The 27,227-nt window shown below is 41.7% G+C and overlaps 1 protein-coding gene across 11 annotated transcripts in view; it reads left to right on the top strand.

The window, feature by feature from the left end:
- Positions 1 to 27,227, top strand: part of KALRN (kalirin RhoGEF kinase) — a 472,671-nt gene that overhangs the window by 331,825 nt on the left and 113,619 nt on the right. For all 11 annotated transcript variants that reach the window (XM_041473008.1, XM_041473009.1, XM_041473012.1 and 8 more), the window contains exons 26-33: positions 90 to 159; positions 1,831 to 1,920; positions 5,883 to 5,975; positions 6,298 to 6,409; positions 7,479 to 7,669; positions 8,078 to 8,179; positions 8,866 to 9,008; positions 10,136 to 10,238. In XM_041473008.1, the coding sequence (XP_041328942.1) occupies positions 90 to 159; positions 1,831 to 1,920; positions 5,883 to 5,975; positions 6,298 to 6,409; positions 7,479 to 7,669; positions 8,078 to 8,179; positions 8,866 to 9,008; positions 10,136 to 10,238 (904 nt within the window). The remainder of the gene's footprint in view (positions 1 to 89; positions 160 to 1,830; positions 1,921 to 5,882; positions 5,976 to 6,297; positions 6,410 to 7,478; positions 7,670 to 8,077; positions 8,180 to 8,865; positions 9,009 to 10,135; positions 10,239 to 27,227) is intronic.

Genomic DNA, 27,227 nt, shown 5'->3' with positions numbered 1-27,227 from the left:
TGATCATTAGCACTGATTAACTCATTGGTTATCCTGCATCTCCTGGGTATTTGACTGGAGCTAATTACATTGGTGTCTGCTTTTTTCAGCATTTTTCTAAAGGAGCTGGAGAAATATGAACAACTGCCTGAGGATGTGGGCCACTGCTTTGTCACCTGGGTAATGAGGCTGCTGCTTCTCATAATTTATTCAAATTAATTCCTCCAGCACAGACAGGAACAAACTGGGAATAGGTGCAAGGGTTATGTCCCCAGTGATAAATGAGATTAGGAGCTAGTCTGGAGCTATAACTGCTTTGTCCTTCACCTGTCCAGGGTGAAAGTTTCCACCCTTCTCCTCAGCAATAGAGGGAAGGCTTTCCGGAGCCTCTCTCCTTGTCCTGTACTGACCACACAGTTTTTGTTTACCTCTGCTGGTTTCTTTTTAGCAGAACTTCATCAAACCAAACCTGTTTTTAGGGGTGACATTCATTTTCCTGTGAAAGGCCCTGGGAGAACAGACATTTAAAATCTTAATATACCTCCCTTAAAGAATTTTAGTCATGCCATGAGAACTCCACAAAGACATGAAGAATATATTTTATCGACTTTTTTCCTCCAGAAATTAGTGTCAATTTTCTGAGCCACTGTGCTCACTCATTCCATTATGCAATGCCAGGATAATTTCCAACAGGACTTTGAAATCTTGATGCAGAGTGTCTTTGTGAGCGTAGGAGGCTCTGGGAATTGGCTACAGTAATTTATCTGTATGAAAGCTGTTCTCTTTTCAAAATATTTACCAGTCAAGTCAGCCATCTTTGTGTTTTGTCTGATTGTTTTATTCATATATCAAAGCTAGGAATTAGTATTTTAAGAGTAAAGATGGAATATTTTCACTTACCAAAAAAATGAGCATGTTTAGATGATTTCAGATGGGCTTTTAATTTAAAAATGTGTCACAAGTCTTAATGAAATGGATTCAGAAATATTGTTTACAAAGAACAGATTACCTGTTTAGGAAAGATGAATGCATTTATGTATCATTCTCTCCAAAATCTTCATGGTACTTTAAGGTACTACTGCACCATCTCAGCGAAGGTACATGTCCAGAGCTGTGTGTGTGGTTACAGATGTCCATACAAAGTTGCCTGCACAATTGCAGGATCCTGTTGTTTAGATATCTGGAATAAAAAAATGCAATAGCAATAAAAGGAAAACATCCTCCTCTTTTATTTGCCTCCCTCTTCTTGAGACCAGAGTACATTAATAAGAGGTGGGAGTGCACAGATGCTTTTAATTTCTGCTTAAAAGTAAACAAATTAGGAAATAAAATGTAAAACAACATAAAATTTGAGCCATTGAAGTTTGAACCAAAGTAGGAAAGGCAAGTCTAGGCCAAGTGTCACAAATTTCAAGTAAAAAATGTTGGCCTGTGCCAGTTTAGACTGGGTGAGTCACTTGCCCAGTTTCTAGACTGGTTTTATCTTCAAGTAGGTGATAGAGTCAACACTTTATGACTGAGTTTTGAGACCCTCAGACTCTTGTGTGACATTCATAGAGCTGTTAGAAATTATTTTACAGCTGGATTAAAATTTTAGGCCTTCCCTCTGTGATATTTGTTAAAGAAAGCCTCCCACAGCCCTCAGAACTGCTCAAGTAAGGTATGAACCTTAAAGTCTTCTGCTCTTAATTTACAGTTCTTGTGCTGTTTGGTGGCAGGGTGGGGGTGGTGATGGTGGTAGGTGTGTGGGAGAGAGTTGTCACCTGTATTTATCCTGGTGTGCCTTAATAAAAACCTGTGGAAGCAGAGAAATAGCTTATTTTGCTTTTCCCTTGATGTTTGTTTTCACAGGCAGATAAATTTCAGATGTATGTCACCTACTGCAAAAACAAGCCTGACTCCAGCCAGCTCATCCTGGAACATGCAGGGACTTTCTTTGATGTAAGCAGCATTGCTGTTTTCCTTCCACACACCTGGTGCAGCTCTGTGCTTTTTGACACTCGTGCTTTGGGTTCCTTTCTGTGCCATGGCATTTGGGTTTTCATTCCACTGCAAATATCACATGCTGTGAGCACTGATGGGCTGTGGTGTGGTGTGTGGTGAGGTGTGAAGACACATTCTTATAGGAACCTTTGGGCATTTTTCAGACCTAATCCTTTCTAAAGATCTGGTTTAGATGTAATCTCTGTTTCTGGGTTAGCAATAAAGTGAAAATCTCAGATTTCATTATATATTATGACCTGAAATCTCTAAATCTAAAATGAGCTGCTAGCCTCCTGTTCTGCAAATTCTACCCAGCCTATTCCACATTTACTTCATTGTGCTAATAAAGAACTCCATTGACTCTAATTAGACTATTTCCTATACAAGTTCTACAGCCAGTGATAAATGTTTTTAGGCTCCAATTCCAATTTTGTAGGCTGAGAAAAAAATCAAGTTTTTAAGTACCTTTAAACCAAGCTCTTCCTCTTATTTAACCTCATCCATTTTTCCATGCTTGTCTGCTACCTTATAGTCCATGCTTGTCTGCTACCTTATAGCTTTAATTAGTCATCTTTCTTAAAAAAAAAAAAAAAAAAAAAAAGAAAGAGGTGCTAAGACCTCTCTTCCAAAGCATTGAAAGTTTGCAAATGTAACAGATCAGCAGGATCCAAGCTGTGCTGGAGTTGGCAGCTGACATAAATCAGCTCCTCTGGAGTTTGTATATGCCAATGGTTACAGCATTTCAGTCTCACTCAACAATGAAAGGTCTCACATGAGCCTCAGGAAAAGTGAAGACCTTTTCCTTTTGCCTTGTTACCGAATGGTCTGAAAGTCGAGTGGAACTGGAAGGGGTTTTCCAGGAGGTGGCGCTTGAGCCTGTGGAATGGTCTTACAATGGTTTGTACTGGTCGGCTGTTTGCACAGGTTAAAAGCTTTTCCACTGCAGCTCTCTGCATGGGCTGGAAAGCTGCCTGATATTGCTCAGTGGTGAATATTCGTGTGTCAGCAGCTGCTGTTTTGTCAGGGGAGGTGTTTTCCTTCCATGGGTGCTGGGCCATCACCCAGTGATGCCTGTGCAAAAAGAGAAAGCTGACTCTCCCCCTGAATAATCCTCAAGGAGGCCCTCAGTGTGAGAGACTAAGGTAATGCCAAGTTCCTGTGGATCCTTCATGCCTTGATCTTGGAGTAGCAGTAGTTCAGGGACAGGACAGCCTGGCACAAGGAATACAGAGAAAATAGTTGCTTCTTTTTTTCCAGGTATAACCTGAAATTTCCCAAAACCCTGATGATGAGAGTAAATTATCTAGAATAACACCCCTTAGTAAGAACCCTGCTTGAAAATCACAAGTGTTCCTCAAATTTCATAAGCTTTCATAGAAAGCCACCTTTGAAATGAAAGCAAGCAGTCCCAGTAATTTGTTTGAACCCTTCAAGCCCATGGGAAACTTGCAGCCACAGGGCTCACTGTAAGGGTTAACTGATTAGGAGAAGGAGCAAAGATAGGTGACATATCTCATTTTGAAACCATGAAGAGAATTCTAAGCAATGCTGAGAGGGCTGTTCTCAGGATGTAAATGAAGCCATGTATGTAGAGAAAAGCAATGTATTTTATTGAACCAGTTGAGACAGGTGGAAAGCAATGCACAAACTCTCAGCTGTGAAACGTGCCTGGTTTATCCTACAGCACTGGTCTAATAAAGCATAAAGATTACCATCTTCCCTCCCTACAGATGGTGCTTTGCTTATAAAATTCAGAAGTTGTTGGTATGGTTATATCAGCTGGAAATTGCACAGGGAATGAGAACAGTGTGTTTATTCTGACTTAATTGCAGTAGACTTATTAATTCCACTCTTTCAGTTTTTGTGTCTGTCTTGTTCATTATTACGTAAAACTGTGTTCTTTATTCAGTAGTTGGAAAGATAAATTATGCTTGCCATGTTTAGCAAATTTTAATATTTGTAATACCATATACTTCAGGCTAGCAAGGTATATTTTTGATTACCAACATATGTTAGCTGTCAACTTCAATAGATAGAATCAGCATGTTATTGAAGTAATCAAGTTGATTTTAGTGTCTTTAGTTAAGCAAGTTTTGATCTTTGGGACAGAGTTTAGTTGAGACATGTACATGCTTCTGCTGTTTGGGATACTTTTTTCTTTGACTCTTGGAAAATATATGGTTTTATATTCAAGAAGCCACAGGGCCCTTTTGATTTGCATGACCAGCATGGAACAAGGTAAAGCTCAGTGACTTTGGGCACATTGCAGAGCGTGGTGTTTCTGCATGGATCAGGGTTCTTGGACAGTTTCTCTGCTGAGCCAGAATGTCCCTTAGGAAATGGGTAGAGGCACAAACAGGATCTCACTCCAACACTTCAGGGACCAGAGGGAGGAGCTGCCGGGAGAACATCCCTTCCCAGCAGTGGTCAAATGTCACTCCCCCAACCAGCTGTGTCTCTGCACAGTCTGACCAGGGAGCATCCTGGCACAGCAAGAAGTGCCCAAGGGGAGGCATCTTGCTGAGAGCATGCCCTGCTGTTCAGAGGGCTGGGGGGAAGGAGCAGGGCTGATTTTGTTACTTGGATCCTACAAAAACAAGTGTGCTTTGCCAGCTCCAGGAAGTTCACAGATGTGGCCGAGGTCTTGCTGGCTCCTGTAGTTGTGAATTGAATCCCAGCCATGTGCTCTACAGGCACAGTTCCTCTGAGGAGTCAGCTGTGACTCAGCTTCATGCAAACTCCATTAACCCTCAAACAGAGCCCCTTCCCTTCTGGGTCTTCTTTATGGCACCAGGGATATTTAAAAAGAAACCAAACCAACAAACCAAAAATCTGTTGGCACATTGCATGAAAAGTGGATGTTTTTACATCCCAGCATTAAGACAAACACTGGAGCTAAAAAGAAGCAGTAACCTCCCTAGTACTCAGCAGAAAATCAGATTGTATACAAAAGGAAAATCTCCGTTCTTGGCAGCTCTTCTCCCTTCATCTTCCATAACTTCTTCACTTTACAGTCTCAAATGTACAATCCAGTAGCTGGAGAAAAGTCCCATTCCCCTTTTCCGTTTTCTTCTTTGGGAATCAAGGATTTCTTGGTGGCTAGGAACAAGGCAAGGCATGTCCAGGGTCTGGCAGAGACAGAAGGATTTCCAATCTGTTCTATTTCAGCAGAGAACCTGCCCCTTTAGGGCATGAGTTGGGAGTCTTTTAGATGGCTACATATGTTCATGAAGGTCCTATAGGATTTTCAGGAGCTCCTAACTCCCCCTGGAACATTTGGGGAGAGGCAGCTGGGCCCTTTGCAGCCCTCAGCAGGTCTGTGATGTCTCCAGTAATTTGTGAGCACGTCACACTGATGTGTGTGGTTCAGGTGATGAAACAGTGCTGTAACAGGTATCATGGGGGGATATCTCTCCTGGCCCCCAGGTGCCACCTCAGAGTAGAGCAGGTCTGTCAGCACTGTGTCAGACCTGTTATTCCCATGTGGATATTTCAGCTACCCCAGGGCTCTCAAATGGGACTCAATGCCTATGTTTAGACAGCTAAATTACACCCTACTCATGCAATTTAATTTAATGTCACTTCATTTTAATTGAATGTTAAGACTCTGCTTTCAGCCTTCATAGCTAGGGGAAACCAGATGACATGACAGGTAAGTCATACTTAAATCAAGGCCTGTTTACTCAGCAGAGCTTTAGCTTGACTTGCAGAGGGACCCTGCAGCTTAAGTGGCCTTAGGGGGACTCTGCACTTTATTGCCAGCCTCACTGAAACCACACTTATGTGCATGTGAGCTTAAAGAGTGTTAAAAAACTATACATGGAATGCAGGGATGCAGTGCTAAATTTACTTTTGGGTGGTTCTGTCTGGCAGGGGGTTGACAGTTTTCCATGACTGACTGCTGTTTTTATCCCTTCTAGGAAATCCAACAAAGACATGGGCTGGCCAACTCCATCTCTTCTTATTTAATCAAGCCTGTCCAGAGGATCACAAAATACCAACTCCTGCTGAAGGTACCTCAGTGAGCTGCACAGATCAGCTCGTGCAGAGCAAGTTCACAGGTTCATGAGTTACCTTCTGCTTAAGGGAGCTGCTTCATGACCTGCAAGCATAAGTCCCTAGAAATCTTCCAAGGGCAGACTCCCTTGAGAGCACCTTGTTTTATCTTTATAGCTGTTCCTATTTGGCTCCCACTACCTGAGAGCATCCACAGTGGGGTTTGCTGCAGTTCAGCTTTCTCCTGTCTCTGAAGCAGCTTGCAGGGACCAAGTGGCACAGTTGGGTGTGAAGACAGCACGTGGATCAAAGTTTGTTTATGTCTGCATTGCTTCTTAGGAACTGCTGACCTGCTGTGAGGAGGGCAAAGGGGAGCTGAAGGATGGTCTGGAGGTGATGCTCAGTGTCCCAAAGAAGGCCAACGATGCAATGCACGTCAGCATGCTGGAAGGTGGGCAGGGACCTGCTGGGAAATGAAGTCTGTTAGTAACTTGTGGTGGAAGTTAATAGAGGGTGACTGTAGCAATACTGTTTTTTCATCGTAATTTTTAGGTACCTCCTGGCTCCTTTCTGATATTTCTCCAAAAAGTCTTGAAAGAATAAAGCTGGCTAGGAAGTTTGGGGGGGAGGGGAGGTATTGATCTGTATCTTTTGTGTGTGTATATATATACACACATACATATGTGTATGTATGCATATTCATATGCAATGTATGTGTACATATATATATTTAGCTAAAACATTCCTTCTCCATTAAACAAAAAAATCCCATCCTGAAACAGTATCAGTTTAGCTGCTGACAGCTGTAAAAATTATTGGATGAAAACATTTCATAATACCGTTTCAACATTTCAAAAGTTCTGGTTTTCTGAGACAAAACAGCTTGTGTTTCAAAATGTTAGCATAGTTATGCCAATATGTTGTTTTTTTTTTTAAAGCACTAAAAAATATTTTAAAACTACAGGAAAAAAAAGTTTGATTGGCACAAATTGAAGTCTTTTATTGGCTTATTATTGTGTGGAGTATTTCTGAAATGTAAAAATTTTATTCTGGACTGAGATGCTTTATTGTGTCTCACACATTTTCTTGGCCTGAGAAAATAATTTCCAGCCTGGTTTGAAGAAAACCAAGAAAGAAGCAGAATACTAAAACAAGTGAAAAAAGGGACTGGTGCCAGTAGCTGGGCAGCACAATAAGCTCAGGTGATTAAAATTGCAGGAGGGCAAACTGAATTTGTAATGAAGTGCACAGGATTTCTTGCAATGCAGTTCTGTGTACAGTAACCACCACTGAAACCTTCATAATATTCTTTTTGAGTAATTATTTCAAGACTTCAGCAGCAGCCTCATTTAGCCCATATGATGTATTTGACCTTCAATGAAGTAATTACATTGCTGCAGTAGAAAAAAAAAAAATTATCACTGGGGCAAAGACCCTTTTATTTCAAGTCTTGACTTTGGTGTTTCTGTGAATTGCTTGTCTCAATAATAAATACAACTGATTGTATTTTGTGGTTTTAGGGTTTGATGAGAACCTTGATGTCCAGGGAGAGCTGATTCTTCAGGATTCCTTCCAAGTGTGGGATCCCAAGTCTCTCATTCGGAAAGGCCGTGAGAGGCATTTGTTTCTCTTTGAAATCTCTTTGGTGTTTAGCAAAGAGATCAAAGATTCTTCAGGACACACAAAATATGTTTACAAGAACAAGTTACTGGTAGGTGTTGCTGCAAAGAAAATATTCTGGGTGTTGTGTTTTTTGTAGGTAGAAGTGGTGTTTTGGAGGATCACATGTCCCCTGCTGGGTTTGGGTTACTTTTGCCCCTGAAGGGGCTGGCCCTGAGTCCTGCAGGACTCACCTGGAAGTCAGCCTGCAGTGAGTCTGGAGAGGTTTAAGGTAGTGAGATGTGAAGGGTGGGGAAATGCAAGCAGGATCACTCCAGCCATTCACTTCCCTACCACCCCAGAGCTTTACTGTTCCTTTCATCTGTGTATAGAAAACAGAGATAAAATCCTGTTCCCCTACCCATCCCAGCCTTCCCACTTCTTCCTAAAAGTCCAAAGGTTTCTGGACTCATGAAGTTTCATATATATGAAATCTTTCATCATCTCTCCTCCACACTAGACCTCAGAACTGGGAGTGACTGAACATGTTGAAGGAGATCCCTGCAAATTTGCTTTGTGGTCTGGACGAACACCATCCTCAGACAATAAAACAGTGCTGAAAGTAAGTCTTTTCTGTTTCTTTTCTTTGCCTTTAGCACTTCTAGTTCAGGCCTTGGGAGCCCTAAATGAAAGGTCAGTTTCTTCCCTCCTCATGTTCACATGGCTTCCCTATCTGCCTGTGGGTCATGCCTGCATCAGGAGCAGCTGAGCTTTAAGGCCTCAGTAGCAATTGGGAAGTTGTGAGCCTTGCTGGAATTGCATCTCCTCCTGCAGCCTGGGTTGAGCAGCTGCTCACTGACACAGGGCAGGTCTCAGGGCATTTGGCTGGGAGGTGTAATTCTCTTAGTCCTTTGCCACTGGCTTATCAACAGCCAACCTCTTCCACAGACCTCCAGAGCTGACAGCCTGTTCTGTCAAGAGAGTCTCTGCTGAAGAATCCATGTTATACTTGTTTTGTCTAAGGAATTCCCAGCTGTGCACAGATAACCTGTTTCCCCTCTGCAGAGCATGCTGTGTTGCTAGCATTAAATGTATTTATCCAGAGTTTAGCTGCTTTGCTGTTGCTGCCAAGTAGGTCTGGTCAGAATGCTCTCAGTTCCCTGGGGTTACCAGGTGCTCCAGCAGCTGCTGCAGTGCAGCAGAGAGGACAAACAGTTAATCTTGACATTCATCAGCTGGCCATGTCTCCTCTACACAGGAGGTGAGAACATGATAAAGTCTCTATCTTTCTGCCTTGTGAAACTTTAGGCATCCAGTATTGAAACGAAACAGGAATGGATCAAAAATATCCGGGAAGTTATTCAAGAAAGGATCATTCATCTGAAAGGAGCTCTGAAAGAGCCCATTCAGCTCCCCAAGACACCAGCAAAGCAGAGAAACAACAGCAGAAGGTAACTTCAGTCATTCCCCACAACATGAAATCACTAGTGTGCTCTCAACAGCAATGTGGTGTCTTTCGACTTTTTACTGTTTTTTACTGTAGGCAAAGCAGTTTTCATTGTCTCTGCTTTTTTATGTTGTCTTGGCAAAAGTAGCTAGAAATCTTTTTTATGATATACATACAAGGAGCTTTCATTTTATGCTCCAAAGTATAGAGAGAAACAGTAAAAATTCTTATGAGTGCAAGGTTATAGTTCTTTCCTAAAGTAGATTTTACTTCTTCGCATTTGAGTGAAACCAGATTTTTTTCCTTGTTTGGCAGGTTTTTTCCTTGTTTGGCAATCAAAATCATAGTTGACCCTAACAATATATTGAAGACTATATAGTGAATAATCTGTATTTCATAATCTAGTACAAATTTGTTTCAGCCTGTCAAGTAATAGCAAATATTTTTTGTCAACTTGTTTGATCCTGGATTAAATTATAGATAATGAATTGTTCTTTTTCTGTTGTGGCATTCCCAAAAGCCAGCTGTAATTTGAGCATCTTCATTTCCTCATCAAATTTTATCCCTCTTTTACTTCAGGCTGTGTTATAGAGACATCAAAGCATAAATAACCACGTCGCTCAGGAGACCTGTAGCAAAGCAGAGATCCAGACATTTCCTCTAAGGACATACAAAAGTTTTCTTGTACAGGATGAAGACATATTTTGTCTTTGTCGCTGAGTATATATTTTGTATTATTTAAGTATTTACTTTGAAAGATCAATAAACATTTATGATAATTTTATCTGTACAGCCAAAGGGAAGAAAACATGTTAGCAGCCTCAGTGAGGTAAATAGGTAGGGCTCTATACTCTTTATCTATATTTGGATAGCATCTTTATGGCTTAGCATTAAATTCCTGAAGAAACTGAAACAAATGTTGTGATTATGTGCAAATCCAAACCCCACAGCTGAGAATGACACCATTCTAATGCAATAGCTCTATAACATAATGGGCTGCCTTGGAAGGGTAATTTTAGCACAATCCAGCTCTGTCGTGCTGACTCAGCACTTCTCAACTCCACCTCTCATGTTATGCTCACTGGTGGTGTGTTAAGGAATGTCATTGTTTCCCAATCACCTCTCTTGCAGAGATGGGATAGATGATGCAGACAGCCAAGGGGATGGCAGCAGTCAACCTGACACCATTTCCATTGCCTCCAGGACATCACAGAACACAGTGGACAGTGATAAGGTAGGACTGAAATGTGAAAATACCTGGCAGATAATTGCCCCCAGAAAAATGTAAGTGAAAAGCAGAGTAGAAGGCAAAAGAAGGCAACCTGTCTTCTACTGAGTGAGCTGAAACTTGTATTCCTCTTCTCTAGGTTATTAAAACCCAGTCTGTTTCTGTGTGCTTGTCAGTACTGCTCTACACAGTAACATCTCTGTTACTGCTGTTTGTTTGTGGTTGATACACAGAGGTTCAACTGGCTCTGAAGGAAGAGCCCAGAGCAACCTTTTCTTGCCTAGTAAATCTTGTCCTGTGAGATCCAGCTTGTGAACGAGCAAACAGCTGGTGATGTCACATATTTCCCTCTGAGCTGAAATCAGTTGTTTGTTGGGGGGAATGCAGGTACTTACACACTAATTAATGCAGCAGCACTGGGATCCTGGCTGGTGTCTTGAGAGCCTGGGAGACCTACCAGACTGGGATTCTGGACCCCTCTCCTCACAGACATATGCTGGAGCATATGGATGGCCCTGGGACACACTAGATTCTGTTGGAATGCTGCACACTGTCAGCACATATGTACTTGTCATTTTACTTGTCAGACAATCTGAGTCCAGATCCCCAGCTCCACTAGGATGCCTCACTTGAATTTGTCACCCTGACACCTCCAGCTGTGCTCTTCTGCTGAATTAGCAGTTGATTGTAGGAGAAAATGGGCAGTTAAAAATTACCTTAGCTACACTGATGGGGTTTGTCATATTCCCTGAGAGAATGCCCATATTCTCTTCATGTATTGTTTTGAAATCACATGTGACTTGAAAAAAGCTGAACTCTCCCATGCCTTTATGGATTTACATATTTGCCAGGGCTTTAATTATGCTGCCACTCAGACAAGGTAGAAGGGTGTCTTCACAAAATCAAAGTCCAAGCTTTGGTTGTAAAGTTCACAGGTAAAGTTCAATGCAGACACTGTTTTGAAAGCTGGACTCAGAAATATAAGTTAATTGCAAATAAATTATCTTTGTAAGACCATCTATTGTATTTATCTTAAATGCATGTCCCCATGATTTAACTTTTTTGTCCAATAATGTGCATTAGAAAAGTACTAAGCGTCAAATCCAAAGGCCACTGTAATGTATGCAAATACTTTGCCCGATGTTGAGAAGTCTTCAATCCACATGGACTTGTCGTACTTTCTGTGTTTTTCACATTTATCATTCCTGCTAAAAGGCCCTGACTTAGTGCAGTACTTGAGCTCATGCTTAATTTTAAGCACTCGCCTAAGCTTTGCTCGTTCCTCCCAGCCCCTTGTCTCGGTTGCATGAATTCTGGCCACGTCTAGGTGAGATGCTCCATGTTGCATGCTGCAGCTGTATACAAGGGCTATGGTGCCAACACAGGCTGTGTACCCTGAAAGACAGCCCATCGTGGCAGGACTTGGTTTTATGATGCAAGTCTGGAAACATTTATAGGAATTTCTATCCAGAGCCTTGTTTGAACTGAACAGCAAATGTGTATGAGATAAACTGAGAAAAGATCATAGAGGAAAAAAGCTGTTACCACTGGGGAAAGGGTTGTGTCATGCTTTTAACTTTTTTTGATGTGGTTAGGTTCACTTGCTGACTTCAGGCTGTGTGGTTTTGTGTCCTGTTATGCATTTAATGAATAGAAACAAATTTGAGTGTACAGCTAAGGCTAAAGGTTGCTTGTATGTGCTTTGTTGAACCTGAGGTAGCAGTGTATCATCCTTAACTCGAGAGGCAGTTCTTGCTGAACAGTTTCCTTATTGTCTCTGATGCTAATGCCAGAATACTGTGGAGAATTCAGCTCCTAGAGTGCTGCATTATCATGTCTTTGCTCCGAGGAGAATGAACTCCCTGCATCTCTTCATAGTTCCCATTTTTTCTGCACAATATTACTCAGATTAGTGGCAGATGAAGCTGAGCTGCCTTGCCTCCTGCTGAATTGGCAGGGTCTCACCTGTGTTCAGTGTCCGCTCAGACATCGGGCTTACCTGCTGGCACCTGCTGTGCAGGGACTGTCTTGTCAGCAGATCCAAAGCTCTGAAAGGACTCCTAATGGTGACATTTTACCACATGGGATTTTTTCCTTCAGTGTGTAGTTGAGTTTTTCTTTTAGGACAGTTGGAATGAAATGTGATTGGACTGGGAGGTTTTATATTCTCACATGGATGGGTGCTAGTTATCAGCACTGGAAGGCAGGACCATATCATGCTCTCCAGGCAGGTTTTCGTGGCAGAGCTGACAGTTCATGCACACACTGTAGCATGCATGCTATAGTTAACTCCTGTGGGGCTGATGGCAGCTCCAGTGGGTACAGGGTTCAGCATTCAGGGGTTTCCCTGCCTATTTAACTCCAGCATAGCCAGCAGACTTATTCCATGAGTTCAGATTCAAGCCGAGAAGCTTTTTGCAGCTGCAGCCTGCATAGGTGACTTCTCTGTGTGCCCCAGTGAGATCTCCATCCAGAGGAGCCAATGGAATGAGCTCCCAACTTTAGAAACTGGCTGTTCACTGCAGCCTCATCTGCAAACCCATGCCAAGAGCTTTGCAGTGCCAGCAGTGTGCCAGGATGGCAGCAGATTCTTCCTGCCTTGGGACCATCTATGTATTAACTCCATGCCAGAAGCAATTCTCAAGTAACATGTAAGAGTTGATATTACTCTCTGAAGCCAAAAACATTCAAAGATTTAGTTGACACACTTTGTCCTTTCCCTAAACCTTGCTATTATGCCTGAAGATTGCCTAACACATTAGTTGGATGCTCAGACAAGAACGTCAAACAACATTTTAGACAAAGAAAATCACAACTTCTCAAAGACTCTCAATTTCAAGTAGCACTTCTGCTTAACACTCCTCATGCCTCAAGTCATATGTATTTCTTTCAACTTATTTGTGAGTCAGCTCCTCCTGAGTTGTAAGTAGCAATTTCTGTTTTCTCTCACCACGACACAGCCCTGGAGCTAAGCTTTACTTTCACATTTCAAACTCCTAAAAAGACAAAGAGGTTTTTTGTTGTTAACTGGGAATGAAATAGCCTTACTGTAGATTCAGCAAGGATTTGTTTTCTTTCAAGACATGTGAATGTGGCCATAACATTTATCAGGGGGATCCTTTGGTGCAGAGGATAGACCCTCTAGGGGCTGAGTCCTGGTTCTGCTCTGTCACTCACATGTTGGATGCCATCACAAAGTACATTTGATGGCACTTTGCCCTTTCCTTTTTTCCCCTTGTTTGGATGAGGAACTTGCAGGAGGAGACACAAATTCTCGCAAACCTTACATTTGTACATTAATTACAGCATTGTCCTCCATTGTGCCAACACATGATTCAGGCCTGAATTCAGACCTGTTTTTGTAGCCTTTATGGTGGCAGACTCTGCTTTGAAAATATTCAGAGTTATGTGCCTGACCCCAGAAGTGTTAAGCCTTTAAATGTGCAGACTTTCCTGACTGCAGGCAGTGGTCAGGTAATTATACATAAAGACTTTTCAGATTTAAAAAAAAAATAAAATAATGTCCTGGTCTGTTTAAATTAAATACCTGATTAAGTAACTTCTTAAATCTGAATATGAGTATCTTTACTTTCCTTGGGCTTTTCTCTGTCCAAAATAAGTAAATCGATTATCTGCGGGCTCAAACATTTAATTTCATTAAATACTATATAGTAGAAACACAGACTTCAAGTGAGGTCTGTACCTTTGTAAAATGACAGAAGGAGAGAACATATAAAATGTTTCTTTTTCCATTTGCAATCCATACTTCTACATGCAATCTATAATCTAAAATATTTCATATACAGGAAAATAATTATTTGGATTGTCATTTGGATTGTGTAAGTTTTATATACAGAGGGGGAAATGGGCTGATGACACAGACTCAGTGCTAAAGAATCAATAGATAATGAATAATATTACAGTAATTGCAATTCCCATTGAGCATCCAGGTCAGGTCCTAGGTAACCCACTACACAAAATTTCTTGATCCTTTTCCAAAAGGCAAAAAGACAGCTTTTGTTCTATACAGTAAGCCCTCTTCAGCTTGCTATCTAAAATCCTCTCCTTAGAGAGAAATCCTTGCCCTATTCACAGCAGACAGGATTTCAGTCTTTATATTTGGATTCAAAGCAGTGGAGAATTGCATAAAGGAAATGTTACCATGCAGGGCATTCTCATTTGTTAAGCCCATTGAGCTGCTGGCTTGTGAAACAGCTGTTTCTGGTGATACTGGCCCAGCTTCCAATGGCCTCCTTTTTGTTGGCTTTTGCAGAATACTGAGGAGAGCAGTTCTCATTTCCTTCTGTTGTTTTTGGATGTGGAAAAGGGCTCTGAAATGTGAACTGAAAACGTTTTGCTCTCTAAAAATAAATCTACATTATACACTTTCATCATTTCCATTAGATACTGTACTCAGCTCTTCTTTCAGCAGCCATGAGACTGAGATCTTGACCTCTTCCACATTGGTGGCATTATATAAAATCTGGGAATAATCATTCTTCTAATTGAAGGTAATTTGTACAAGAGGGGAGATTTTAGAATTAAGGCTTATTGGAACAAGTCACTTAGGGGCATATTCTCTTTTCTTGAGAAGCTTCTAATCAAGGTAAAACACCTTTGATATTGCTGCTGAAGCAGGAAGCGCTCGCTCACTGCTGGCGAGCTCTGTGTTGAGTGTAAGAGACATTTCTACTGCAATACTGGGGGAATATCAAGGGATAGGGAATGTTGACCCCCAACAGTGCTTGTGTATGGCCAAAACATGTGTCACCATGGACTGGAGTGTGTGCAGCTCCTGAGCAGTGGGACTGACCTGAACAGCAAACACCTGTCAGTGGAAAAATCTCTTTGGCTGTGGTTAGTGGGTGCTGTGTGCTGCAGCTGATGGGAAAGAAGATGGAAGGTGCAACGTAAACTCTGCGGCAGAGCCAAGGGTGAGCAGGATCAGGGGAATATGGAGTGGGTGGTGAAGCAGAGAGTCACTGAAATACAGAATTAGGAGTATTCAGAAGTCTTCCCGTTTTCTGGAGCACTGTGATAGGTGCCATCAATTTATCTGCCAGGCATTGACCTGAAGAGGTTTCTTCCTCCAACCAAGATATTTTACTCTCAGCAAACTGGATTACATTGAACTGTGAGTTTCTAAAGAGCAAAGGAAGGGACTCATTTGGTCTCATTTTTGTAAGTACTGTTGTGGTTATTCCGCCACTGTCCCAGCAGAATATGCCAGAATTCAGTGTACTGTCTGGAGTGCTGCTTTCTTGCAGGGACTGGTGATTTATGGGACCACAAGTAAAACTAAATTCATGTAACAGAAAATGACTGCTGACTGTTAAGTGCATTTTTTCTGTGAATGTATGATAAAGAGGAGTGAATTATGGCCCAGAGGATGTATTTCTATTGCTTGGATGCTGCCTAGCATTAGAGCAGTTCTCACACTGAGTTCCTACTGCGCTCACCTGTGGAAAAGAGAAAACATGATAGTGATCAAAGGAAAATCTGGCATAAAACATTTTGACACTTTAATTAGCCTTCTTTTGGGCTCGCTAGCTATAGGTGGTTAACCCTTTTGAAGATGCTGTCATGTAGTAGCAAAATGTTTATCTTACCAGGAAATAAATTGTCAGCCAGGAGCTGACATCTCTCTGTCTCTCTAATGATAGTTTCTTAAAATTTCCTTAGGCTTTGGGGGGCTGCCTCTCAGTTCTGGCTCTGAATCTTGGTTAGGACCCCTGTAAATTCAGCTCTTCTCTGAGAAAAATACACAAATGCATGTATCTTTTTTTCACTGCAAATGGTTCCCTGAAACTGAAGTCATTGAAGTGACATTTGGAGCTGATAAAATGAGACTGGTTTATCTCTGCTGGCAATGCCTGATTTGGCATGAACTTGCCTTTCTAATCGTTGATGTTCAGTAATACTACTGTGGCACTTTTCTTTTTTTCTCTCTTTCCTAAGTATTAGTAAGGACTTTGCCTTTGCTTCCTGTATTTCTTATCAGGAATGCAGCAGTGCCAACATCATGAAATGTTCCAGCTTTTGATTTGCAGAGCTCTACTTGTCTCTCTAAATTTGATGCTTTTCACTCTTTTGGAAAATTAACTTGAGGCTCTTGGAGTGAAATGTAACACACTCAAGCAAGGAAGGTATAAACTACGTTTTTAGATTTCCAAGTGAAGGAAGTCTGGACTGAAGTGCTGCATCTACTTTGAATTGTGCAAACTTTCATGGGCACTCACATGAAACTCTGAAGCTCAGAGGGGATCCAAATAATTACAGCCATTCTTTGCTTGGTGTTTGGCCTATGCTCTACCTTGGTATAACCTAATCTCTGCTCTGGGGACTTGGCTGATAGATCTCACAATGCCTTTATTTGTCTCTACACTGGGCACTATGGCTTGGAGCTTTACAGGAATTTACCCACCTGCCATCTGCAGGCAGAGCAGATCTTTTCTTAGTGATTTATAATCCATGTAGCAAAGAATCTCCAGCTCAGGTGTTAATACTGCTTCTGCCTACAGCACAGATCTCCCAGGACAATTCTGGGGCCTTTGGCACTTTTTTTTCCCTGGGAACTTCGAAAAAATGGACTTTGGTCTTCCCAGATTGGAATCAGATTTCAAAACAATCAAAACAGTAACTCTTACCAACTTTGATTTTCCACCAGGTTTCATCCTGGCTTGAATTACATCTTATCTGTTTTTTCTGGCATCCATTTCTAAATGTAACAGGTAGGTGATCAGGAGATTTGCCTCTAAGAGATCTGTCAGAGGTGCAAATGCTACTGACAGTAAGGACATTTGCTTTCTGTAGCCAGCCAGTTCTTGCTGCAGCTGAGGGTGGAGGCAGCACCAGGCACAGGCTGTCTTGTTTCACAGAACCTTCTTGGAAAAGGTTCTTTTGGAAAACAAAATAAAATATGATCAGCTGCTCTTAAAATATAACACTTGTTGGAAACACTTGCAAACTTCATAGTAATTATTCAGGGGACTTTAGAGAAAGTCCTAATCACAGTGGCTCCTAGTGGAGCCTTATTCATTTTTTCTTGTGCTGCGTGGCTGGACAATTTCCCACACACCTACCCAGGAGGTGATGACAATGGATGAGTTTCCCCAAAGGCCCCTTTTTTTTAATCTAGTAGTTGAATTTTACCAAGAAATTTCCCAGAGATTTGAGTGTTTCACACTGTGAAAATAACAGCAAAGCCAAAACATCTGCAGTGCCCATGGAAATAGCAATCACGTTGTTCATTGGGTAATATTTCCAGGAAATAACTTTATAAAAGGCAGGCATGAAATTTGCCATGCATTTTAAATATTTCAGCTGGGATTTCTCAAAGTGCTATTGAACTTTAGTGGGATCTCTGCTCTCAAAATTCTTGAACACAATTCTTTCCCCAAAAGAAAGCCATTCCTGTAGTGGTCAGTGCAGGGTCACTGCTCAGCACCCACAAGTTTATTTCCAGACCTTGCTGCAAGAAACAGCAGATATTTTCTTAACACCTGTCCAAAGTTTGGTTGGTTTTTTTGTGGCTATAAATGGTGGTGGTTTGGTTTTTTGTGGCTATAAATAACTGCAAATATGAATCCAGATTCAGTTGGGTGATCTGATGCTGAGAACAGATTCAACTGCAAGTCCATGAAAGTGAAGTCCTACAGACAGGGGTTCTTCAAAGATGTCTTTTCAGCATTTTCCTCCATGCAGAACTTGCAGTTACATCCAGGGCAGGTAGAATATGCTCCACTTCTTTTATAGAGTGCATAGTTTTGTAAATTTTCATTCCTATTGCTATCCATTTCATAAAGAACATTTGCTATTGACTTAAATAAATCATACTTTTGCATTTAGGACATAACAATCAGCATTCGGTATGCTTTCAGTCTTATTCTTAGGTCTTTTAAATCTAATGCATCCTTTGGTGGAAAATAAATAAATCAGTAATATTTGAAAATAGAAGTGAAGTTCCATTATGATAAAACAAGTGTATGGAACTCCTTCAGACTGAAGGTCTCCTGAGAACACTGTAGATACAAATATCAACACATTCCTGTTGAGGGTATTTAAATGTAATTTCTGTGGTAACCCACTTGATCTCTCCTTTCTATTCCTGCCAGCAGTGTGAAAATCAGATTCTATACTGATGTGCTGATGGACACATTCCCCAGAGAGGTGCAAGGCACACAGTCAGAGTTTGTATAATCATATAATATCAGTTCATATGATGAGTATCCCAAATCCACTGCAAATATCACATCTCTCAATCACAAGACACTTCTGAAGCATATGTGATTCTCCTTAGGCAGGATGGCTGTAATTTTGAAATGTATAGAATAAGGTGGAAAGTGCTGCCCTTTAAAAGATGGCTGGAAACTCAGCTGTGGACAACACTATGGTCTTACATGACAGGAAATAAGCTTCATATCAATAAATCTGTATTACTTAGCAAACAACAAAAAAAGATATTTTGATGCCTGCTGTGAAGAAAGAGGATGTTTAAGTTAGGGGGATGTTTAAGTGAATGAGTCTGATGCAATCAAAACAGACTATGGAGGAAGGAAGTACAGTAAAATCCCTATCTTTATTTCAAAGACATGACAAACCCCAGTGATTTTCAAATAGAAGGATTAAGATCAAGTACTAATTTGCACAGAAGAATTAAAGGATATTCTGTTTTTCAGCTCTGCAGAGCGACCAGCTGTTGTTTGACTTTTATAAATGTGCTGTGATTTTCAAAGAATCAGATGTCAAAGATTTGTTGCCAATTACCTTGCATTAGAAATTGAGTTGGATTTCAGGTGGGAGAGGAGTTTCTGTCTCTGAACTGGTCTTTGATTGGGAAACAGTTCAAATTGATTCATATTAGTCAAAATTAGTATTTTTTTTCTAGCAAAAATGGTTAGACAAAAGCATATGTATTTGAAGAGATCAAGTGATTGATCTCCTCTATATCTGCTAATGTGAGTGCAAGCTGAACTGTAAGTCATTAAAGGCCACTTCCTCATTATTGCTTATCAAAACTAACAGTGTGCTCCTTCCCTTTCTCACCTTTGTCCTTGCACCTCATGCACAGCAGAGGATGCCAGTCCTGGAGTGACACTGCTGAGGTGATTCCTGACCTCGGGCTGCCACGGACTGACCTGAACCATCCCCTCTAATGGGGGTACACAGCACCTGTCCAGACCCACCTTCCCAAAAATCTAACACCACTTTGGAAACCAGCCTGCTCAGGAAAAAAAAGGGACACTCCTGCCTCAGCCTTGTGCTGGTGTTCCAAATTAGTCTGTTGATTCAAGGGGAAAAAAAATAGTTAATTAAAAGTGGATAGATTATGGGGTCCCCTCCAAATGAGGACATAAATAGAATAGGAATCGTCCATCAGTATTCTGGGGTTGTCTCTGTGTCCATTCTTGGGCCACTAGATCATCTAAAGTACTTGGCATGGAAAGAAAGGAGCAAACAGTATTCAGAACTTGTTTTTTAAAAGGGTATTTTTATTCTTTTTTTAAATTTCATCTCAAGTTTGACTTTCTAATGTTGTCATTAAGCAAGAAGTTGTTCCTCATCTAAATCTGATTGTTCTCCTCTTGTTCTTCAAAGAGCTTGAGTTCATGTTTATTTTTCCTGTGCTGTTGTTTTGAGTTGTTTCTGGGGTTTCATTCTGGTGATTACAGTGTGTTTGTTTAATTTGGATGTACAATATAAAATATATCTCTCTGGAGGAACAATATGTTTTCTTTTTGGCATAGGTTTTTTTTTCATTTTAGAATTCATCATTCGTGTGTGGTTAATGCTTACTAGAGATGCCAGGTTTGTTCAAGAAACTTAGAAAACCTTGGAACAAGATGGTTCCAGCTATAAAGGGCACATAGGGATAACACAGAGTAACTGTCTAGAAATGAAGAAAAGTTTAAGTGAGATTAGAACTTAGTGTTAGGAGCTGACCTTTGAACAACACTAAACTTCATTGATCAAGAACATTAGAGGACGCTGGAGATCATTCAAGTTCGAAGTAATATTAGCAAGAGGTTTGATATTGGAAAAAAACTGTGTGTGAAGGTGGGGGACTAAAGGAAACAGTTACAAATTCCTTTTTTCTTCATATCAAGGTGATCAAGTCAGGAAAATGCAATTCACAAACAATATTTATAAGAACACCATTAATTCAGTCATGTAGCAGCTTTTAGGTGGGTGTTCCGAAATTCTGATGAATGGTCTCTGCTTTCATTCAGTGTACATCTGCAGCAGCAGCCATTTCCACCTGGCCTCTGAGTGATGTTAGTGTGTGCTGGTGGCCTTATCCAGATTTGGCTGACTCTTGGTGTGCTGAATTTACCCTTTCCTGGGAAGTCATCAAGACTGTGTGTCTCCAGAGCTCATCAGTTCTTGAGAAAATCCCACAACCTACCACCTCAGCTCATACTTCTTCTCTGTTCACCTTGCTGTCTGCTGGTAAATGTCTCTCCATCCAAACATGTAGATAAAACTTTATAAAACTCATTGATGCATTCTCCTGTGGCATGGCCCGCATACAAGGTGGAATGCCTGATTTTGGGTAAAAGGGAGCAGCCAGATAGTGAGATAACTGATTTTAACTCATTAACCTTAGTCTTTGTGTGTTGCCTGGTTGAGCAGAGCTGTGACCATGAAGCATCAGAAGAACACAGGTACTGGACTGGGAGGCAATAGAAGGAGGCATGGGACATGGAGGGCAAGCCACAGGGAAGCACAGAGCTGGCAAAGTAGCTGAGGGAGGTGAAAGCTTTCCTGGGTACTGGAGATGTTCCATGTGAGGGGACTGGAGGAAGTGATCACACCAGTCAATAAATCATTATTTTGTCTTTTTCCCCTTAAATCCCAGTAAGGGATTCTTTCTTCTTTTCACCCCTAGGTCAAGTAGGTAGGAAAAGGCTTTGAGTTACAGGAAGGGCTATTCTGGTTTCTTCTGCTTGTCCACAAACTCATGACCTTTTCAGTGATCTGAGGCAGTATTTATTCTCCAGCCAAGTATTTTTGCTGCAGGCTGCCCCAGGAAGGCACCTCCCTGCCTTGGATTCAGCATTCTCCCCACCTTGTAAACCACATGCATGCCTTGCTACTGGCAGCTAACAGAAGGGAGAGAGGCATCCAAAACTTCCCCCAAGCCTCTGTGTCCAGGATCCAAGTGCTGTGGTTGTCCAGATCAACTTTATTTTTCTGTTTGTGTCTTGCATTAATTTAAAACCCATTAACAATCCAAATCAAACTCTCCTTCCTCAAATGTGTGCAGGCAAGAAAAAGAGGAGTGTGAAACATGGCACAACTCCACAAGCCCTTTTCTGCCTGGGTTAATATTTCCTGACACTACAGCATCACTTCCTGACCGTAGCTGCAAATAAACAATTACTGAAAGCACAAGGCTGGACCACACATGCGTGTTTTCCACTGGTATGGAGAAAAGCTGTGTGTTGATTGCTGATTATTTATTTTCACAAAAGTCAGTTGGGTTTGTTCTTATGTCTTTAGGGCACCATCTCTCTAGGTGCTGACCCTTCTCAGCTTGCAGGAAGAATTGAGGGTGGGAGCCAGCTGTGCCCCATAGGTCCTGGGCCTCAGTTGGCATCATTACTGGAAGTTCTCCAGTGTTGATATTTACTACATGATCCTGAGCAGTCAATAGGAAAGGACAGCAGGGGTCTACCCAGCGGAAGGAGCACTTAGCCAAGCCATGTGCTTTTCCTTTAAAACTCCAGTCGTTAAACCATCAGTTAGAAGTGTGACATTTATATAGAGAAAAGAAAGGAAACTGAAATGCACACAGAGAAACTTCAGCTTTCTGGCTTGCTGCAGATAATGCAGTGAGAGCTGATTTTTGTATGAATTTAACTGATTGTACTTAGAAATGTCAGGGCCATGTTCTCTATCCATCACTACCTATAAAATGGACAAAATGGCATTCAGCTGACTGCTCTTTGCCTTCACATCCTGGACAGTCCCCTACTGTGCAGGCTTCCAGCGTGAGCTGGGGCAGATGAAAGGCTGATGAGCCCCTGAACCTCCCCAGCAGCAGGTCCAGCCTCGCCCAGCTTTGTACTGGCTTAAACAGCTGCAGGGACAGGCTGGGTACTGAGGATCTTGAACAATCTGGCTTTTCCTGCAGTGGCTGAGCAGACTACGGCAGCATCCCCATTCCTCTGCCTCTCAGATATAAGAGGTGTAAACCAGGCCTCCAGGGGTTGTTTTGGTGGGTTGCCTTTTGAAGTCTCGGAGGTTTCGTGTTCTTTCTTAGGTTCTGACCTTGGTGCAGTTATTTTGCAGAAACTCCTTCCAACTCTGAAGTTCTGCTGCCCTCCCTGAGAACTGAACCTTTGGTATCTTTTACCTTTATGAAACCTCTGTCCTTCAGACTTCTGGGAGAGAAATTTGAGGACTGAGGAAGGACTTTAAAAATCAACTCTTTCACAGGCTCATCGAGTTCCTGCCTTATGACCTTCTCTTTGTGTGATGCCCATGTGTTATTTATGAGCACTTGGGTACTCATTTCCACAAAACAAAGAAAAGAAAAAAATAATTTTTGAGGCTGAAGTGAAATTAGTTATGTGCCACTGCAAAGGGCAAGAAAGGGGATCATGAGTGCTGTTGTCCTGGGTTAGGCAGCTGCTAAGGTCAGAGATGCAAGGCACAAAAGGTAAGTATTTTGAAGAAATGCAAAGGAAACATGGTGATATGTAAATCAGTTTTATTTCAAGTCAAGAAAAGCACCTCACTGTTCACCAGGCGAGTATCTGGCTCTGGGCCTCTCGTAGATTCACATCACATCCAGACTTTCAGGATCAGCTGCTCAGGGTTTTGTTTCAGTAGGAGCAGGATTTGCCTCCAGCCTTGGAACAAATCACTTTCCCTGTGAGGGGGGAGATAAAAGAATAAGATAGTTAAGTAAGTGCTGGGCTGAAGCAGATGTCTTTTAAACAAATATACAACTTATTTTCCATCTGCTGGTTCCCAAGTCCTTGCTTGCTGGGAGACAAAGAGCAGCATTGCTGCATTTCAGGAGAACCAGGATGTGCTCCCCAGGTACAGATCTGAAAGGTGGCCACTTGCATCCACAAACCTGGCATTTTTGCTGATAAGGACAATACAGTAACTGCTAAAATTGATCCTAATGAATGAGAGCATTCCTTTGCTTTTCTTAATGTTATAACTGATTAATTCCCCAAAGAATTCTTCTGGGCATCCCATCCCTATGTAAAGACTATGGCTAAGTGGCTTAATAGGATAAGTGCTTTATAAACCAGCTCTGTAATATTTTAGTTGTCTCTTTTCATTTCAGTAACAAGCATAAGGGAAGCTAATGTCCCAGTATACAGGGATTTGCAATCACCATTAATGGGGATAATTCCCCTCACGGGAAACAATACAAAATACCATTGCAAGAGCTAGAACACTTTTGTAGCTTTGCATTTTCATCACAACAGATTGTGTCTCTCCTGCTAAATTTCTTTGTGCTCTAGAGGAGAAAATAAAGCTGGCAAAGAGAAACAACTTTAATTGTAAAGATAAACTCATTATGGGGCACAGTAAGGCTGTCTGAGTTTCCAAAGACAGCATCTGTGTGATTGAGGAAAATGAAATAAAATCATGGTAGCTATTAGCAGTTCAGTGAGTTTTAAATGAGCCCTGAATGATGGCAGAATTAAGAAGAGTTTTTGCCTTTTTCACATTATCGTCACTGACAGAAGGGGTCTCACTTGCTGTTTGTTCTGTTTTGATGGTAAACCCTATCCTAACAAATATGCTGGCAAGCTGTAAGAGAGCAACTGACTTCAATTGCATGGGAGGTCTGTCTCATATTCCGTATCCATCCTAGATCTGGTTTTCCTGTCTTTAAAATACGCAGCAATGGAGATTAATACATTAGTTTGCTTTTTAATGAGTGAACCTTGGATTTGAAGGTTTGCTGCAAACTCTTTTATTTAAATGGTTTCATATTTATGGCGCCATGCTTAGAATGTTATGAATAGCATTATCTGGCTATTAACTCTTGTGACAAGATGGATTTTAGGATTAAATAAATTGTGAGCATTCCTTTTAAATTGCTGGAGCTAAAGGGGTTAGGAGTGTAAGAGTGTTAGGTTACCCAGCTGCAGTCATTCCTCCTGCACAGCCTTGTGATATGTTACAGGGGTTCTGGTGGCTGAGTAGGAGGAAAGAAGTCACTGGAAGCAGCTCGGATTGCACAGCCTTGACTCACCACACAGGGTAGGTGACCAAGCTCTTTCATGAGAAGCAGGCAGAGAGAGGGAATGGCAGCCTTGATTTAGCACAATATAAGCTCCATGCTGGGCATATAGTTACTGTCCTTTGAAATCAGTCAGATTTGAACCTTTTGTGCTTAGCTGTGATTGCTATGCTGCATTTTTTTCTTTGCCTACCATTATGAGCTGGTGCAATGTGCTAAAGCAAATGATTATTCCAGGAGCTGTTTGAGGGTCAGCATGTTTCCATTGTGTGACTGGTCCCAGTGATTTTTTTTTTTTGGTGCAGAAAAATAGACAGTTTCTCTTTTCTTCAACTGCAGTATAACAAATATAGATTTCTCTCCTGCTAGAAATGTTGTGTTAGAATGCACATATGAGCTGTCTGCATTCAGCTGCCTATCCCACCTGTGCATTCCCACCTCCACTTTTGGAAACAAATTCCAGGACAAACCCTGTCTCTTTTAAGCACATGAGGACTGACTTTAGTGGGGCCTGAATCTGTGTCCTCTCTCAAGCAGGTTATTGCCTTGAAACAAGAGAATGTTATGAGCCTCCTATTGGCTTTGAGCCAACACTAGTCTTTTAGTCAGGCAAGGAAGAGTCATGTTTGCAGACCTAAAGATTAAACATTTCCATCCTGCTGTCACACCTGTTTCCATTGAGAAGTGCTGGCTGCATGAAGACCTGCTGCCATTTACAGTCAGCCGTTCCTTGGAACGAGCCATCCTCTGTACACACCTTTCCAGCTTCCGCTAAAGTGCGTTCTTGGGTGATTCATTCTTTGCAAGCAAACTCTTGACTAGGTGATCATTTCCTTACCTGTTTCTCATATTCTTGTGTTATTCCCCTGCCTGCTGCATAGTGTGCAGTGGTTTATTCCATCTTCAGTTTTTTAAAGAAAAAATTAAGTTTCCTATCTTTCATTTTTCCATACATCTAGATCCAACCTCAATGTTGCCAGGAACTTTGTTCACTGATGCTGGTTAGTTGAGGAATTGTTTCTGTCCCACCATCTAGTTTTAATTTCAGTCAGTATTCTGGCTGGATAACTGGCCCAGTTATTCAGGTTAGTATGACTCAGTTGTATCAGGCAAAGATAAAGGTTTTATCTTACTACATTGACTTCAAATACAGCAGAAATTAATGCCAACTTGAATGTCACTGTTGGGTGAGGTTTTCATATTAATGGAATGAGAAAGGAACAGGAAAAGGGAAGACAGTAAAGAATGAGTTGCTCAGTTCCAAAGAAATTAAATCAGGAGGTATGACCTTTAGTAGGAAAGAACTAGCAGGAGAAGAAATCACATGAACCTGTCTCTTATGTCAGTGGATAAATTGGGCATGTTTCAGCACAAGGGGTAATGGGAACAAATGATACTGTGATTGTCTTCTCTGTTCTGTAGGCTTGAACAGTAATGTCATTGGTCTGATCTTACCTGTGAAATGGGGAGCACAGGGTGCTTGTGAAAGCCCTTTGGTCTGATCGCTGAGGTTGTTATTTTGCAAAAAGCAGAAACACTGATGAATCAGGCAGTGTGCCTGGATAGCAGTAGTGGGAATGAGGCATGCTGCCTCAAGTGCAAATGGTAGGGAGCAGGAGAATGGGAGCAGCAATAAAGCCTAGGAGCTGGGATGGGGAAAAAACAGGAAGTGAGGCATGTGAAACAGCCCCAGGCAGTGGCTGAGTGTTCCAGAATTTGGACCTGATGGGATCAGCTCCATGCCCCATTGGGGCTGGTTGTGTCCAAGACCCAAGGTGGCCTTTTGGGTCTTGCTTTTCAGAGAGGAGACTGGTGACGGCAGCCCATGGCAAGGGGCCTGATGGGACCCAGTTGTTGGCTGCAGCTGAGGAGGAATCTGACACTCTCCAAAGATACCAAGGAGCCTCTTGGCTGAGATTCCTTCTCTAGGAATGGGACAGTAGCGGTTGAAGATGTTCTTGGTGCTGGTGTGCTAATGTCTTTCTCAGACAGTAGGAGAAATGGCTGGAAATATTGCCTTTTGGAGTAAGCTCCTTGCAAGCAAATTACAGACCATGAGTAATGAATGCATTTGACAGCGGAGTTTTTGATTTTACAACATATTCATAAGACCTCGGAGCACTTAGTACCTTGTTAACCTAATTAGTATACTCTGAAACTGCCAAGGCAATCTGAACAGCTGTTAATCACATGCCAAACTATCCAAGATCACACTTTGCTATTACTGCAGAGGCAGCCAGGAGTGGATTGGCAAAGAAGCAGCTTTAAATGTCAGAATGCACGGACAACTGTGCAAATAATGCTGAATCAGAAATTAATACAATAAAACAAGCCATCATACCATAGACTGGCCTGCCTCACTGGCACTTTAGGAACTATAGTGGTGTGTGAGTGGAAGTTGCTAATCCTGGAGCTATGGAAAGAGCTCTGCATGGTTTGTGCTGAGCAATGCTCATGGTCCAATCCAGCCTGGAGGCTCTGCAGGTGTTTTCTAGCATGGCCCAGAAAAAGGAGCACAACTGCAGCCTGCAAGCAATCAGACATGCACCTACACCTGATTTAATATCTTGGCATTGAGCAACTGCAGGTTATACCCACCCTGAGTCATTTCCAGTCTCCGGGTTCAGGGCTAACATTAAAGTGCAGTTCAGCTCTCAGGAACAGGGGATCCTTGATCTCTGTTGCAAGACAGCTTTTAAAGCTGTAAATGTAATGGGACAGTTTGGTCCTGTCCAAGAGGAAGGACAGGGGATCATGTTAATTAACATATCCATTAGGGA

Source organism: Pyrgilauda ruficollis, unplaced genomic scaffold (assembly GCF_017590135.1).
Source record: "Pyrgilauda ruficollis isolate IOZ18807 unplaced genomic scaffold, ASM1759013v1 scaffold3, whole genome shotgun sequence".
Lineage (NCBI taxonomy): Eukaryota > Metazoa > Chordata > Aves > Passeriformes > Passeridae > Pyrgilauda > Pyrgilauda ruficollis.
Note: the sequence above shows the minus strand (reverse complement) of the source record. Positions and strands in the feature narration are given on the sequence as shown.